Here is a 15,261-nt window from a genome sequence, read left to right as displayed (position 1 = left end):
TTAGATAGAACTGTTAAAAAAAAAAGTAAACGGTACAAGTATTATACCGTGTGGTTGATGATGCCCAATGTCACTGTCTGAGCTGAAAGACAATCATGTTTCGATTGGTTCTTTTCAAAGTCGCGTTGGATTTCCTCCTTATACGAACTACACGTGACGCCGCAACGCAATAAAAGGTATCTTTTCCATGTTAATCAGAGTTTTTGTCCTAACCAGACACGACGGCGACACGCTAAGTTTCTAATTTAGAAACGGTGCCTATTTCTGCGACGTCACGGCTGACAGATCAGCCCACACAGAGATCGCATTGGATGGAAGTTCTGCGTGTCGTGAATATTTAATCATCAAACATGGACAACGAGGAACTGATTGTCGAAGTTCAAAGGCATTCAATTCTCTACGATAAATCCCACAAATTCCACAAAGACCTCAGAAAAAAGGATTCCATCTGGAGAAGTATAGCTGAAGCATTGAATACACAAGTTAAGTTCAGTTCAGTTAAGTTTAAACTTTCATCTACAGCGAATGAATGAATGAATGTAGCATTAAAGGGTTAGTTCACCCAAAAATGAAAATTAAGTCATTAATTACTCACCCCCATGCTGTACCAACCCCGTAAGACCTTCGTTCGTCTTCGGAACACAAATGAAGATATTTTTGATTAAATTTGAGAGCTGTATAACTACCACATTGGCTCCTAAGGGACTGCCTCTTGACGGCCCAGAAAGTCAATGAAGAAAATGTTTAAATATCCCAAGTGACTACCGTGGCTCAACTATATGTTTATTAGGCGACGCGAATACTTTTTGTGCGAAAAAACAAATAAAAATAACGAGTTTATTCGACTATTTCTTTTCTTCCTTGTAGGCCAGAAACGAGACTTCCTTAGATTTCCACGACGCATGCGCGAGAATTGCGATCTGCTTACACCAGCTTACACTACTTCAGATCGCAATTCTCGCTGGTACAGCATGGGGGTGAGTAATTAATGACTTAATTTTCATTTTTGGATGAACTAACCCTTTAAGCACCACACGCTGTTCTGAATGGCTGTGATTTTTGATTGACGCGTCGCGTCTAGTGTGGATAGACACTTGCTGTCCTTGGAACTTTATCGTGTCGCGTGTAGTTAGGACACGGACACGGTGTTAGCGTAAAGGCTGAGAAGTGCCTAAACTTCTATGTTGAGTAAATACCAGCTATAAACTGTGTTTGCACACTGGTAACAGTGTTTTTCATGCTTTCGGCCAATTAAGATACATTTGCATCACTGGAAGTTCCCATTGAGCTGGGTTAGACTCTACTCTGAAGTAGGAGATAATTAAGTTCCCCCAAAAGGCGTTCTTAGAACTAAAATCGTTCCCAGTTCCTGCTGTGCAAACAGGCCAAAAAGCAAGTACTTCCACCATTAGTTATAGGAACTATATGAAAAGGTTCCTACGGTGCGAAAGCCCCTTTGTTTATGCTCTGACCACAATTAACAGGAACCTTGTTAAAATAAACCTCCTAAACCATTCCTACCATTTACCATAGATCCTTCAGAAGGATACACAACCAGTACAGCGCAGTCTCATCCCAAGACATCATACAACTTACGCTTTTGACCATACGTCAACATCCGCCGTTTTAGGGTACCCTTTAACGTTGGTTAGATGACGTTATCTAATCCTAACCCTACCCCAGACCTAAACCTACCCCGTCACCTAATTGACGTTAAAGGTAAAGCGTCAGTCGGATGACGCCCCAGGATCGTCATCTAACTGACGTTAAAGGGTACCCTAAAACGGCGGATGCTGACGTATGGTCAATTGTATGACGTCTTGGGATGAGACTGTGTTAACCAGTAATAGAGCAAAGTAAGGCAAACATTCACACATTTTATTTCATTAGTTCTGGTGTTCTCGACGAATCTCGATGTTATCTCACAGTGAATGGGAGTGTCAAGTTTCTGATGACACAATAGGTATCACTGACATGAACCTTGAATAATCATGTGTTCATACATTCATCAGTGTGAGGTCACAAATTTGAGAATGAGCCATTTTTGCAGCTTAGTTTCAAAAGATGCTCTTTTCGGAAACAGGATGTTTTGAGTTCTGATACGTTTTCATAGCACACAAAGTCATTTTATCTCATAAGATCATTTGTCATGATAGGAAAATGATGTACTAAGAGGACACAGCAGAATACAGATGGTCAGAAACAGTACAAATATACAACCTTCTCTTGTTGGAGGATATCATTTCTGTTTTGATTTTGCTTGCTCACAAGCCAGCTTTCCAAACTGAGGTTATCAGGGCTGAAGTCATACCATGACTTCCCCTTTATGAGGCCTCAGGGTACGGTCAACCGAGCTTCATCTAGAAACAGTTAAAAGTGCTCGAGACATGTGGATGTGATATACCGCAGAAGTGCTCTCATTGCATGAGCTATGTGCAAATATTTACCTCAAGCATGTTTGCCATTAAAAACGACGACATTACCTCATTCCCCTCCTCCTGCTGCTGCAGCTGAGCCAAGTCTCATTTGACCCAATGACTTGAGTCAAAACTTTTTTCCTCTATAGTTCTCGTAATACAGCCAGTGAACCATAACTACTTTTTGAAAGAATTAGTAACAGATGAAGGCAAACACTTTAAAGGCATCAAATGCAGCCTGGTCTGTCCTAGTCAAATAACTCTGTCTAATTTATCCCACTGTTGCCTTCTGATGCAGATAATGTATACATGAATTTCATGACAAAAGAACATCTTTCATTTCTTGCTTTAATAATTGGACCCACATTTTTGTTATTCTACCCTAATTACCATATGTTGTCCAGTCAAATCATGTTATACTAAATCAGCTAGGAAAGAAACATGCAATGCATGGCAGTCGTTTCTCATTCATTCAGCGTCTCAAAATGAACTGACAGCGTCTCACCAGAAACGTGCCTCTGTAGCACAAGTATAAGAGGAATTAAAGTGAATATTCAAATGAACTCATCCACTTTAATTTGTAGATCTTGGTAGAAGTTTAATTTTTGAATACAAAGGATCCCAAAATATGATGCTCTTAATATAGTATAAATGAGTCTGCATAATGTATAACTAGAAAATATATATTATAGCCTATATGATATCTTAAAGATGTTATTTCTAAGTTTATACAAATGTATGATTAATTAAAATGATTAATCTCATGCTGATTACTGAGTTTGGTAGGGGCTACATTCTTGCAAGTAAACAATACATGATTAGACAAACAAAATAATCGGTCAGGATAACTATCCTATGTCTGCAGGCTGATAGTCATGTTTGTTACTTATTTTTCTGGTGAAAGTGTCTTGCCTCAGGCTATAATGAAAATCGATTTTTCAAATTTGCAGATTCATCTATGGCAGCTTGACATTATAATTTTGACGACATGGCTATCTCTACCAACAAACATTGAATTGAATTAGCATATCCATTATGTAAAACAGTAGCCTAACTAAGCTAACGTTACTATAAAGACGTGTAAACGCAAAGCTTGTAAACGTGAGCTACAATACAACATGTATTCCCTGATGTAACCATGACAGATTTTACGACAGTAGTAGATGACAATACTGTTTCCCAACAGTAGGGTGACCCCGTGAGCAAAAGTTAAAAAATAACATAATGCTGCTTGTTAGATTTTGGTGATGCCGAGCAGTGGTTTCAGTGGCTCGCCAATGTATTGGATTTCTCCAATACATAAAATAAGTAAGCTTGACCAGTTCTTGTGGGGAGAAGAATTTATTGAAGGTTTGTAGTGTAGCAGTCCTTCAGCAGCGATGTTATCATGTCACCCTTCAACAATCTTAACCCAATGTTCTGTCTGTGAGACAGAACTTTATAAAGAAGATTATGGGCTACAAACAATAGAAACCTGTTAGGACCTCCCACAGGAGATGCTAATCCATTTTGATAACTGAAAATACAAAATCTATCAATCCCCCCTTTGATCATATTTGATCACAAAACAAACTTCATTATATACAGCATGCTGCATACAGGCTCCACTTAATATGACAGAATAAGAGTTCATAGTGAAACTTTGCATCCTCTTGAATTCTTGAGTCCTCTGGTGGCTTTTATTTTGGAGTTGTGTTCTGTTGGAAGTGGCGGATAGGGTTGTGTTCTGTGAATGTTCAGAATTTTTTATCTAGGTGACCAGTGCAGTCTAAACGTCGGATGCATTTGCTCATCCTCTGGAATGCTGGAACACCTGCAATCACACAAAAGAGAAACGGGGAACGTATCTTTGCCAAGGAAAATATTTTAAAGACATAATTCATAATTGCCTGACAAACTGTCCCTATTTAATATTGGCAGGACACTACTGTGTTTATCAGTGGCTGTATGTTTATGTCTTCGTCCTCAGGCGACAAGCTAGGGCCTAAAAACCCTAGTCCCGCCATATCTGGACTCTGATAAACACTACTGCCGTCTATCCCTCATCTCTAGGAAGATGTTTCAAATCCCATTGGCTCAAATCAGTCCACTCATCTTTTCTCTGCACCTTAACTGCTTCATCAGTTACCATGAGATCCTGTAGGCTATCCCTCTTGGATTCTAATGATGAAAATGGATTCTTGGCATTGTGTTCTACCAGGCTGAGTCTTTCATCAGTTTGGGCAAGGCTGTCAGATGTTAGATTTTCTTTGGACAGGGGCCGGCCAATGACATGTTCAAAAGGGCATAGTCCAATTTCCTTGTGGTCATCTTTACTGCATTGCTTGTCATTATGCAGTTTTGTTTTAGCTTCCATCACTGATGGCATTTGTTTTCTGGGTGCTTCATCTGGAATAAGTTTACATGGCAAAAGTTGAAGTTGTCTTAATGCCGCTGTATGTGCACCTCTCTCCTTTACGGCTTGTATAGCAGCACCTTCTACTTGGACATCATCTTTGGCTTCAGTTGTTGAGACTTCTGTGTATGCTTTTACCTTTGGGGTGGTGTCTTCATTTGTCATTTTTGCATACACATGGAGTCCATCAGTTGTCGGATGAGATGTCACAAGTTGGTGCTGAAGAGAGAGGCTCTTCAGTTTCCCTGCGGCTCAACAGCGTTTAGCAGAGTCTGTTTTTGTTTATCTGTCAACTGCTGAAACCTCCTCAACAGATTGTCCTCATCATCACTTTGACGTTTTAAACTCCGCTTACAATCACGGACCCAGTGTCCTTCTTCGTTGCAGTACCTGCATCTTCCTTGAGTTTTTGACTGTCTATTATCTTCATTTTCTTTATGCTCATTCCACATTGTCTTGCTGTGGTATGACATATTCTTCGATCGCAATGCTCTGAGTTTGACTTCCTGTGTTCTTTCAATCTTTGCTGACCACTCAACAATCTTTTGAAAAGATGTTCCAATGCTGTCCCAGTCGTCATATCGGATTTTGAGTGCTTTTGAAACTTCAGGTTTCAGTCCATTTACAAAAGCAGTTTTCAGAGGCATGCTAGTGTCCTTGTCCAGATCCTCACTGTCATTTACACCGGAGTGTTCCAACCAGGTTTGTCTGAAGCGTTCTTCGAACTCCGCAACAATTTCTCCAGTCTTCTGCATACATGAGGTAATTCTAGCCCAATTAACCTCTGCAGGTTTCAGTTCAAACAAGAATGTTCGTACAGCTTCCCATCCAGCCTCAATGTTTTCTTGAGACTCGCCTACCCTGTTTTCAACACTTTCAGTTATCCTCTTTTGTTCCTTGTCCCTCAAGTTCACATTAACAATCATCACACCATCTACTGGATGTAAATTGTAGATCTTCTGTAAACGTTGAAGAAATTGCCATACTTTTCGTGGTTGTTTGTACACATCTGGTAACTCCTTAGACCACTTGTCTACTTGCTCTGGTAAAGCTGGCTGGTATGTCTTACAGGGAACATATTTCTTAATTATTTTTGATACGATGCGGGTTCTTCTTTCGCCTTCCTCCTCATACTCCTCCTCATTGTCAACTTCAATTTCAGTCCTTCTGTTCTTGACAATTACCGGAGCGAGTCTAACCTTTTTGTTTTTCTTGGTGACATTAGCATGTGTCTCAGGTTCAACATCACTGTCATCAGGGCTCTCAGTCGAGCTGCTGTCACTTTCTCCATGCAGATACTGGCGTTGTTGAAGCTTCTTGAGGTCTTTAAATGGATAGAGTGACTCTTTCTCTATCTTGCTGCTAGATTTTATGGGATTTGGTTTTGCAGAAAGCAACTTTAACAGCTTGTTGTTATCATTCAAGAGTCTTTCTTTTTCCTTCTTTTCATTTTGCAGTTGTTCAGCAAGTGCTCGAACTTTTGCTTTCTCTGCTTTGTACTCGCGCTGTGATTTGTCAGTCTCACACTTCTGTCGATGCTGTAGAATTTGTTTTATCAAAATCACAGACAAGCCATCTCTGTTGGTGTTTGTCCTTAAGCGCTGCATCTTTCCATAAGCCCTTTTAATGTCCGGCAAGGCCCATATTCCACTCTCTGAGTGCTTGATGCCATACTTCTGGCACATGTCATCATGGCACTTCCTCAGTCCCAGCCGTTTGCCCAAATATGCATTCAGATTGTCCAACATCTGATCAATGGTAACATTTGGAGGTTCTGTTCCATGTCTTTCTGTTGTTGGCCTTAGTGCAGGGCCATTACCATTGTTTAGTGCAGACTCAGCCATGGCAAGTACAGGAGAGGTGCCCTCAGAGGTGTGGAAACAAAACAAAATTGTTTGAGCCGTTAAAGGTGCTTATTTAAATTCTCAGCAGTCTTTAGTCTGACCATTTCAGTCACACAGACAAATCATTAATTTACTAACTCAGCTTAGTTTTCAATCCTACATTCCAAACAAAACATTCACATTTAGACCAAGTTTCTTTGTTTCATTTCTAGAAAAGAAAGCTCCTGATTGATAAGACTCATTCAGTTCTTTCTTAGTTCTAACCTGAATTGGTTTAAATTTGTCCCTTAGACATTAGATTTTCAATCTTTCTGCATCTTTCATCAGAAGGCAAATACACTTCTACTTTCTAACACAATTAGAATGTTTAATTCAAAACTAAAATATTGGTTACTGAATTAGCACCCAGTCAAGAATTACCAATTCTTACAGCAACTTCAGTCCCAAACATTTTAATCTTATATTGGCTACTGAATTAGCACCCAGTCAAGAATTACCAATTCTTGCAGCAACATCAGTTCCAACAGTTTCGCTTAAAACAGTTTCTACAATTTCTGGACGAATGGACTCAATTGTTGCTTTAACAATTCCTACAGACTCCAAAAAAAAGAACCAAACCTTTTACTATATTTCAATGGCTCCTACAGTCTTATGAGAACGGACCAAACCTCTTCCTTAAATGATTCTTAGAGACTCACGAGAACAGGACCAAGCTATAAAACTTATTTCTATAGCTCCTACAGTTTCAAGAGAATTAACTAAATCATTTAAAAGGTTCCTACAGACTCATAAAAAAGGACCAAACCTTTACCTATATTTCAATGGCTCCTACAGTCTTATGAGAACGGACCAAACCTCTTCCTTAAATGATTCTTAGAGACTCACGAGAACAGGACCAAGCTATAAAACTTATTTCTATAGCTCCTACAGTTTCAGGAGAATTAACTAAATCATTTAAAAGGTTCCTACAGACTCATAAAAAAGGACCAAGCCTAAAATTCTCAACGATACACAGTATGTGTGACTACACTACAAATCTTTACTGGTCAACTATTATTCTTTTCAGAAGATGTTCTTTTAGAGAGCTGATAAGTTTCACTCACCAAATTAGGATATTTGAGACCGGATCCAGTTGATTCAAATAAATTGTGTCCACATATGCAGTCTTTTCTGAGGCAGATGCAGTCTTTCAGATACTTGAAAACTATTCCGTTTACTTCTTGTTGCAGCTGATGAGTTCTCTTCTTGTCAGTCTCTCCTGGCTGGCTCGCCAAATTGTTAGATTTTGGTGATGCCGAGCAGTGGTTTCAGTGGCTCGCCAATGTATTGGATTTCTCCAATACATAAAATAAGTAAGCTTGACCAGTTCTTGTGGGGAGAAGAATTTATTGAAGGTTTGTAGTGTAGCAGTCCTTCAGCAGCGATGTTATCATGTCACCGTTCAACAATCTTAACCCAATGTTCTGTCTGTGAGACAGAACTTTATAAAGAAGATTATGGGCTACAAACAATAGAAACCTGTTAGGACCTCCCACAGGAGATGCTAATCCATTTTGATAACTGAAAATACAAAATCTATCATGCTTTAAAGTTAACGATAACTTTGGAAGCCCTGAAATCTAATCTACATTCAGTTGATCTACCTCAAACCAATCTCAAACCAATTTTTCGATAGAACCACCCAACATTTTTACAACTTACCAATAGTTCTGACTACGAGTGCACGATTTACAAAGAAAAAAAAAATCTAACTGCAATTTTTTTCTGAAATTTAATTGTAGGTTTTCTGCGCTTGTTTGCATGCAAACACTGGCAGATAATGAGCTGCACACATGTACACTCTGAAACACACAGCGCATATAATTAAATCCCAGCTTTTGCGATTTAATCACACTAAGCCACATCCCGATTTTGGATTTATTTCAGTTAATCATGCGGCCCTAATTCTGACTGCAAATTCGTCTTACATGATGATGAGCCACATTCAAAGCAATTGTAAAATTATACAAAATTGTGAACACACATCAATTGAACGCTACATGAGCCATGATGGCACATTTCTTGGCATCCCTAAATAACTTCACACTTCATGCTGTGCCACCAAACACCCCTTAATAAGCAAGTTCCTCTTCCCCTTCTTTGAGCCGCATCCAACTCAGTTTCTCTCATAATCACACACAAATATACTGAAAAGCAGTACGGTCCAATAACAGCTATACAAATCTCGGTCATGATTTTCATTAAGAGTAATTGTGAATCGTTTAGCAGTTGACTCCCACACATAACCACAACCACAAACTCCAGCAGATTCCATGTTCTGGCATGAACGGAAGAGCTCCAGCTCACACAAATTGTCATTTTGACAACAAAAATGTCTGACAAGAGGTAATCCCTTCTGCCCTTACCTCCCATTATTTAAGATGCTAAAAGTTAAAGATGCTTTGATGTGGTCCACCAAACCATCTCAAAATCTGAAAAGCTCTTAACAGATTCAGCATAGCCATAAGTGGAAGGCCAAAAAGAGAGGTATTTTTAGTCCTCAGTTCTGAGTGCACCATGAGAGGCAGTGACATGTAAAGTGCAAATTCTTCACCTTTCTCTTTTGGTTCAGATGTAGAGTTTAATAATGCAGAGGGGCATGCTGTGATGAAATATTCACAAAGCACTGTTGGCCACAAAATGTAAAAGATGATCGCATCCTTAATTCTAAGTTCCCGTTCAAGCAAACCATAAAGAACAAGAGACAATAACCATCCATCCTTCTTTGATAAACAATACCTGTTAGACACACTTGAAGATTTTAAGGCCAATTTTGAGTCTTGTTCATGTTAATTGTGATTTTACTACTTAAGTTGGCCTCGTGTATAATTTCAGACGTAATGTTTTCGTTTTATCAATTGCCACCGCTGGACCTAAATTTTGTATATGTACTAATTTTGTAAATGTATTTTTCATGTATATATACTTTATGACGTTATTTTCGATTTGATCAAGAGCGTAAACCAATGCCAACGCTGTTTGTGTATATAGTAGCCAGCCAGTCAGTTCGATGCTATTGTGTAAAACAAACGTGTATAAAGTAGTAACAGCCGTGTGTGGTGAGGTTCTGCTTGCCTCTCTTCATCGCCACTTTTTGGGTCTGATTCTGGCTCATACTGATACTGCAGTATCGACACCATTATTTACATTTGACATAAACACACATGCTACTTTCACCCATAAAGGTAATGGGCGCGAAGTATCCGGACAACGTGCACTACACGGTTTAGCCAACCAAAACACACCGGCCGAAACTAACCAATCTGAGCCCATTGCCTGTTTGAGGGAGTGGTTTCATAGAATCAGGATGCAAACCGGTCGTTCAAATGACAGAGGAGGTGAAATTTATGAAAAATAAGACTAAAAAAAAAGAAAAACCACAAATACATGTTATATTGCACCCCATAAACACAATAATGCAAAGACAAAAAGCAGTACACCACCCCTTAAATACTATCCAGGGAAAACACTCTGCGACTTTCATTTCTCGCTATGGAGATCCAGCAAAGGATTAGATCTCATCAAACTAGGACCTTCTCACAGTGTTTGCGCGCCATGGAAAGAAAAACAGCTGCAATATAAAGATTCCAATGGCCTTACGTATGTGTCTGCATTTCATCACTGGATCAGAATGACTACGTGATTTGGAGTCTGTCTCTTTTTTTGCGGAAAGGAGAAACAGCTGATCTGGCTCCATGAGACCTCCTTGCACAGCCTTGATGGATAATGCGGCCAGCAAACGTTACCCTCAGAGGGAAACAATGGGAACTTTTTGAGGATCATTGCATGAGATAAGCAATACTTCAAAATGTAGTTTGCAAAACTGGAGACATTAAGAAATAAATAACAGGACATGTTGAAATTACAGTGAGTGATGTTCTACTCTGACTTAAGATGGGCAAATAGCTCTTTATAAGGAGTCAATCTCATCAACAATAGACCAAAGCAAATGTGTCATAGTACCTCTCTGGCTGCAAACACGCAGTATTTTTCAGCAATGCAGTTTTCTGGCTTCCTCTACAGATTTTATCTCAGGTCCAACAAGTGACAGAGAAGCTGCAACTAACAGTGTGAGATAAGAGTTCACTTCACAACTATATTAAGACTGTTGTGTGTTTGAATAGCACTGATCTAGATAACTTGTAGTTTTGGGAAGCACTGACAAACATTGAACTGTCAACTTACCACACAGCATGACACCACAACAGCAGTATGTTTCAAACGATAACGTCACCCACGGCATCACATCATAAACGAGTCCTATCACAATGCTTGACAGTGACTAACATGAGAATCATTTCCTTTCCCAAATCCAGCTCAAAGAATTTGGTACAGGCAACTCCAGAAGCAGCAGGATCCTATTGTTCTGGGTGACTGTGGTGAAAAGCATGGCACACCCACAATCTGTCTGGGTTAAACCGGGCTCCGATACAGCTCAGACGGATCGCATAATTACGTCATGGGGGGGTGCGTATAATGTGGGTCATTACGTCATAAAGTCTGCCAATTAGATGCTTGCCTTCTATATGGGACATAAAAACATTCTTAATATGAAAATAATTTACTATATGTTAAAAAAAGCTTCTAGTGCATAAAGTAAAATGGCGAAAAAGACACCAATAAGTAGTTCAAGGAATAAATGTTTTGATACTTAGGTGCAAGTGTATTTACCACTGCTCAGCGAAATCCAGTCATTTCAATAGGACTCAAGAGGATGATAAAGTTCCCAAAGCAGATTTCACTAATGTTTAAAGGTGCAGAAAGTGAACGCTTGTAGCCAATCAGCAGTAAGACCCTTATATACACTCATCATGATGGGGAAAGTGCCTGTGCTAACTTTGTGAATTTAGGGGCGGAGCTATCAATATAGGGATGTGATCCTTTTGGGTACGTGGGTGTGTGTTTGTTTTGGCGATTTCAAATATCAACAGCGTTTCTCAGAAATCGCTTACTGCACCAAGTTGTTCATGCAAATTCACCATGCTGACCAAAACCGTTTGGTTTTTGAAAGTGAATTGTGCGAGCAGTGCTTCATGCACTGGTTTCTGGGGCCCCCTGAACTGTTTATTGCCCAGGGCCCCTGGAGTCATCTTAATCATTACACCACCCCTTTGCGTTGCTACACTAATGACAATGGAATATGCTTGCATGCAAAATTTTGCTGTAATATTGCTAAAGTGACCACACCTTTACAGTTGTTTGGCAAATTGTCAAGGGCGATTTCACCAGTCATTTCATTCAGAATCCACACAATCAGGAATTTCATGTGAGCAGTGTTGCCAGTACATTGATATATCTGTGGCGGCCATGAACAGATTTCAGTGCTTCCCATTCATTAACCAGACTGTGGCGGCCTTAAACTTCTCATTTCTCATAATAAAATAAAATGTCTTTAATGTCATCTTTTTCACCAATGCGTTGTGTCCTTTTCAAAAGACTGTCTGTTTGGGTGGTTGCGTTGCAAATCTATTAAAGGTAGGGTAGGCAATTTCAGAGATGCTAACAATAGCAAGCTAGCTTTGAAAGAATGAGATGCCACCCTCCTTTCAGAGCATCTCCAAAGCCATGCCTCCCCCAAAACATATGAACGCACGCACCAGAGTCTGCAAAGCGTCACAAGAGAACGTGTTAAACTAAAGAACGCAAACTATTTAGAGAGCTCTTACTGTACCACCTGACTGCTGATGTAGCCATTGAACAGCTCCAGGTAGAGTGTCACTGGTTACAATCTCGCAATTAAGGTTATGCCATGGCGTGAACAGCATAAGCTTGTGTGTCTTTGACAGGTTGACAGGCATATAGGACATCAAATCATTCGGAAAGAATGGAATGATTGGACAAACATTTTTGGTTCTGAGACTTCTGCAATAGATATGTAAATGTTCTATTGCTATCAGGATGTGAAGACAGTTTCAACCAGTACAACAAAAAGAGTTCATAAAAAAGCCTACCTATACCTTTAACTGCTGCTCATCCAATCAGAACAATACATTCTATAACGAAATTAACAAAAAGGCTGAGCTCCTCATTACAAACTGTTGCATTGAATATTATTGTTGTCTATGTTATAACGTGAGATAAATAGTTTTATATTATTAACATGATCAGAACATTTGTGGCTGTATCATGTTGTTATCAATTCAGTCCGCATTCAGCACATCTTATTTTGAAAAGGGAAAATACATCATTCTGGCGTCGCCTAAAGGCCAGTAAACCTTTTTGTCATCTTTATGGACTCCACCCAGATAAATACCAAGTTCATTCATTACGACACTATAGCCTTAAATTATACTGAATTGACAAATATTGCGGTCTCGTTCTTCAGACGCGGAAAGGTTTGTGTACCGTTAGCGGTTCCTGAAGGTAGCTTATCAGAGCAGTACGAGTTAAAACAAGTTGCTTTAACCTTATATGGATGTCTGATTGAAAACCTAGACAGTCACAAAAGAGATAAAGCTCCCAAATAAAGTTACGACTCAAGCTCGCAATCTTTAGTTGAAAGCATTATTAAGATAACATAGTTAACATTATACACATGCGCCCCACCCCTCACTTTATTTAGGTTAGGTTATTTCATTAAACATGTTTCAAGGAGGACGGAATTCCAAAGCGATTATAAAATGCATATATTTTCATCATGTCAAAATAAATTAAACTCATTCAGAAAAAAAACAAAACAAAAAACAACAACAACATAAAAAACACATTATGACCGAAATGCTATTTCAGTAAATGTAACGGTATACATTTCTAAAAACCACTGTGAAATGTGAATGCAACACACATGGTTTGTGGTTTTGATGCGGATAGATACTGGTTTACTGTGTCACAAACCTCTGTCATTACAATTACACATTATAGAAAAGGTGAAACAAGGCACTTACTGTTCGTTTTCCTCCGGAAAGGTGCAGTTATGCCAGTACGAAGAGACAACGCGTCTAATTTCTATCCCTACAGCCCTTTAATATGAGTATCCTTTCTTAATGTATCACTTTACGGTGATATGTTGGCGCCAGGCACCATTCTGTTAGTGACAAGATCTCGTGGGGACGATCATCAGCGAATCTGATCTGCCAGCATGAACTTTTTCCAAATGTACCGACTCTAGTCACACTTCCGGTTCACGCTTCCGCATTCTCCTGGCCGCTGGAGGTGGGACAACATCTGCGGCCAATGATGACTGCACTGCTGTTAGAGATCTGCACAGTATTCAAGTTTTTACCGTTTTATAGTTTATATTAAGCTATTTTTAACACCGTGACAAATTAATTTTAACATAAATATTACATGTATCTTCTTATCAACTAGAGGCTAGCCTAGACAGGTCATAAAATAACATGCCTAATAGCAAAAATATAGCAAATATGGCACATTTTACAAGCTAAACGTTTCAAACAAACATGTTTGTTAGGTTTTGTTATTACATATAAATATGATGTGAAAATTGTATTTCAATTTCTCTTATGTATGCAGCTTGGATTTATTCTTTGTGTTTAACAGTAGCTACTTAGTTGTAATATGAAGAGGTAAAATAAAGGTTAAAACAAGTGAATTGGTTACCTCACCTTGCACAAAAGCCATTGAACAGTTATTAAATAAAACGGCCAAACAAGCTATCAGTCTTTTTATATTGAAAACAGCTTTGACTTACCTCTTTGCCTGCCTCCTCCTTCTCTTCTTGTTTCTCTCTCCGTAAATGATTGCAATGATAACTTTTTCTGCAGTCTCTACTCCTGTTTCTTTCTGAATCACAGCTGTTGAACCCTCCCCCTACATGTCTCCTAAAGGAATGACACCATCCCTCCGTCTAAACAAGTTCTCTCTCGCTTGTCTTTCGCACAGGTCATGCGTGTTACAATCCAAACACCTCTCTCTCTCTCCCCCCTTGGATTCTTTGAAAATTCTTCAAACTATGACATCAACCCTGCCTGCCTTTCCTTGTAAGGGCAGAGTGGGTGAGTAAGTGACTGAGAAAGAGAGAGGGAGGGAGGGAAAGAGAGAGAGAGAAAGAAAGATATAAGAGGTTAGATAGACATGGAATGGTTGGCAGGACACAGACAGAAAGAGACAAGAACACGCAGTGCTCAGTTAGACAAATTAAACTAACACAAAACCTTGAGCAACACTCAAAAACAGCACTAACAAATTCAAGTTAGTTTTAATAGTTGTGGTCAACAACTATTGCTGCACATACTATTTTCCACTGCTGGTTCCAGTTTAATTCAAAGCAAACTGGGTCATTCGAAAGGCATTAAAGATATAGTTCACCTAAAAAGAGTGAACATTCAATAATTTACTTAACGTCATTTAAAGCCCATGACTATCTTTCTTTCGTACAACACAAAAGGAGAAGTTTAGCACAATGTATGAGCTGAGCTGCTCTCTTCCATTCAATGAAAGTGAATAGGGACCAGGTGTTGTCAAGCTACAAAAGAGACTAAAGCATAAAGATTCATAGTAGTAGTCCAAACAATTTGTGCATTATATACAGAGACATCTGAAGCCATATTAGATCTTTGTCTGTAGAAAATCTTGCAGGACAGCCATGGTCCTATTGTGAAGTGTG

General features: G+C 39.2%; 2 protein-coding genes across 4 annotated transcripts in view; both read right to left on the bottom strand.

Annotated features, from left to right (window-relative positions):
* zyx (zyxin) overlaps nt 1-14,535 on the bottom strand; it is a 31,752-nt gene extending 17,217 nt beyond the window's left edge. The window contains exons 1-2 of one of the 3 annotated variants that reach the window (XM_089117537.1): nt 14,347-14,535; nt 13,580-13,894 (exon numbers count right to left, since the gene is read on the bottom strand). The gene's annotated coding sequence lies outside the window, so the exon portion shown is untranslated. The remainder of the gene's footprint in view (nt 1-13,579; nt 13,895-14,346) is intronic. The other 2 variants (XM_089117536.1, XM_039694401.2) reach the window with 2 other exon arrangements.
* LOC148976973 (uncharacterized) lies at nt 5,049-6,867 on the bottom strand. Its single transcript, XM_089118175.1, has 2 exons — nt 6,176-6,867; nt 5,049-6,097 (listed from the first exon to the last, which is right to left on the bottom strand). The coding sequence occupies exons 1-2, from the start codon at nt 6,654-6,656 to the stop codon at nt 5,049-5,051; spliced, it is 1,530 nt and encodes a 509-aa protein (XP_088974301.1). The 5' UTR covers nt 6,657-6,867.
* Nucleotides 14,536-15,261: the final 726 nt, after the last annotated feature.

Source organism: Pimephales promelas, chromosome 12, assembly GCF_988280905.1.
Source record: "Pimephales promelas chromosome 12, fPimPro1.hap1.1, whole genome shotgun sequence".
Taxonomy (NCBI): domain Eukaryota; kingdom Metazoa; phylum Chordata; class Actinopteri; order Cypriniformes; family Leuciscidae; genus Pimephales; species Pimephales promelas.
This window is presented reverse-complemented; position numbering and strand designations above follow the sequence as displayed.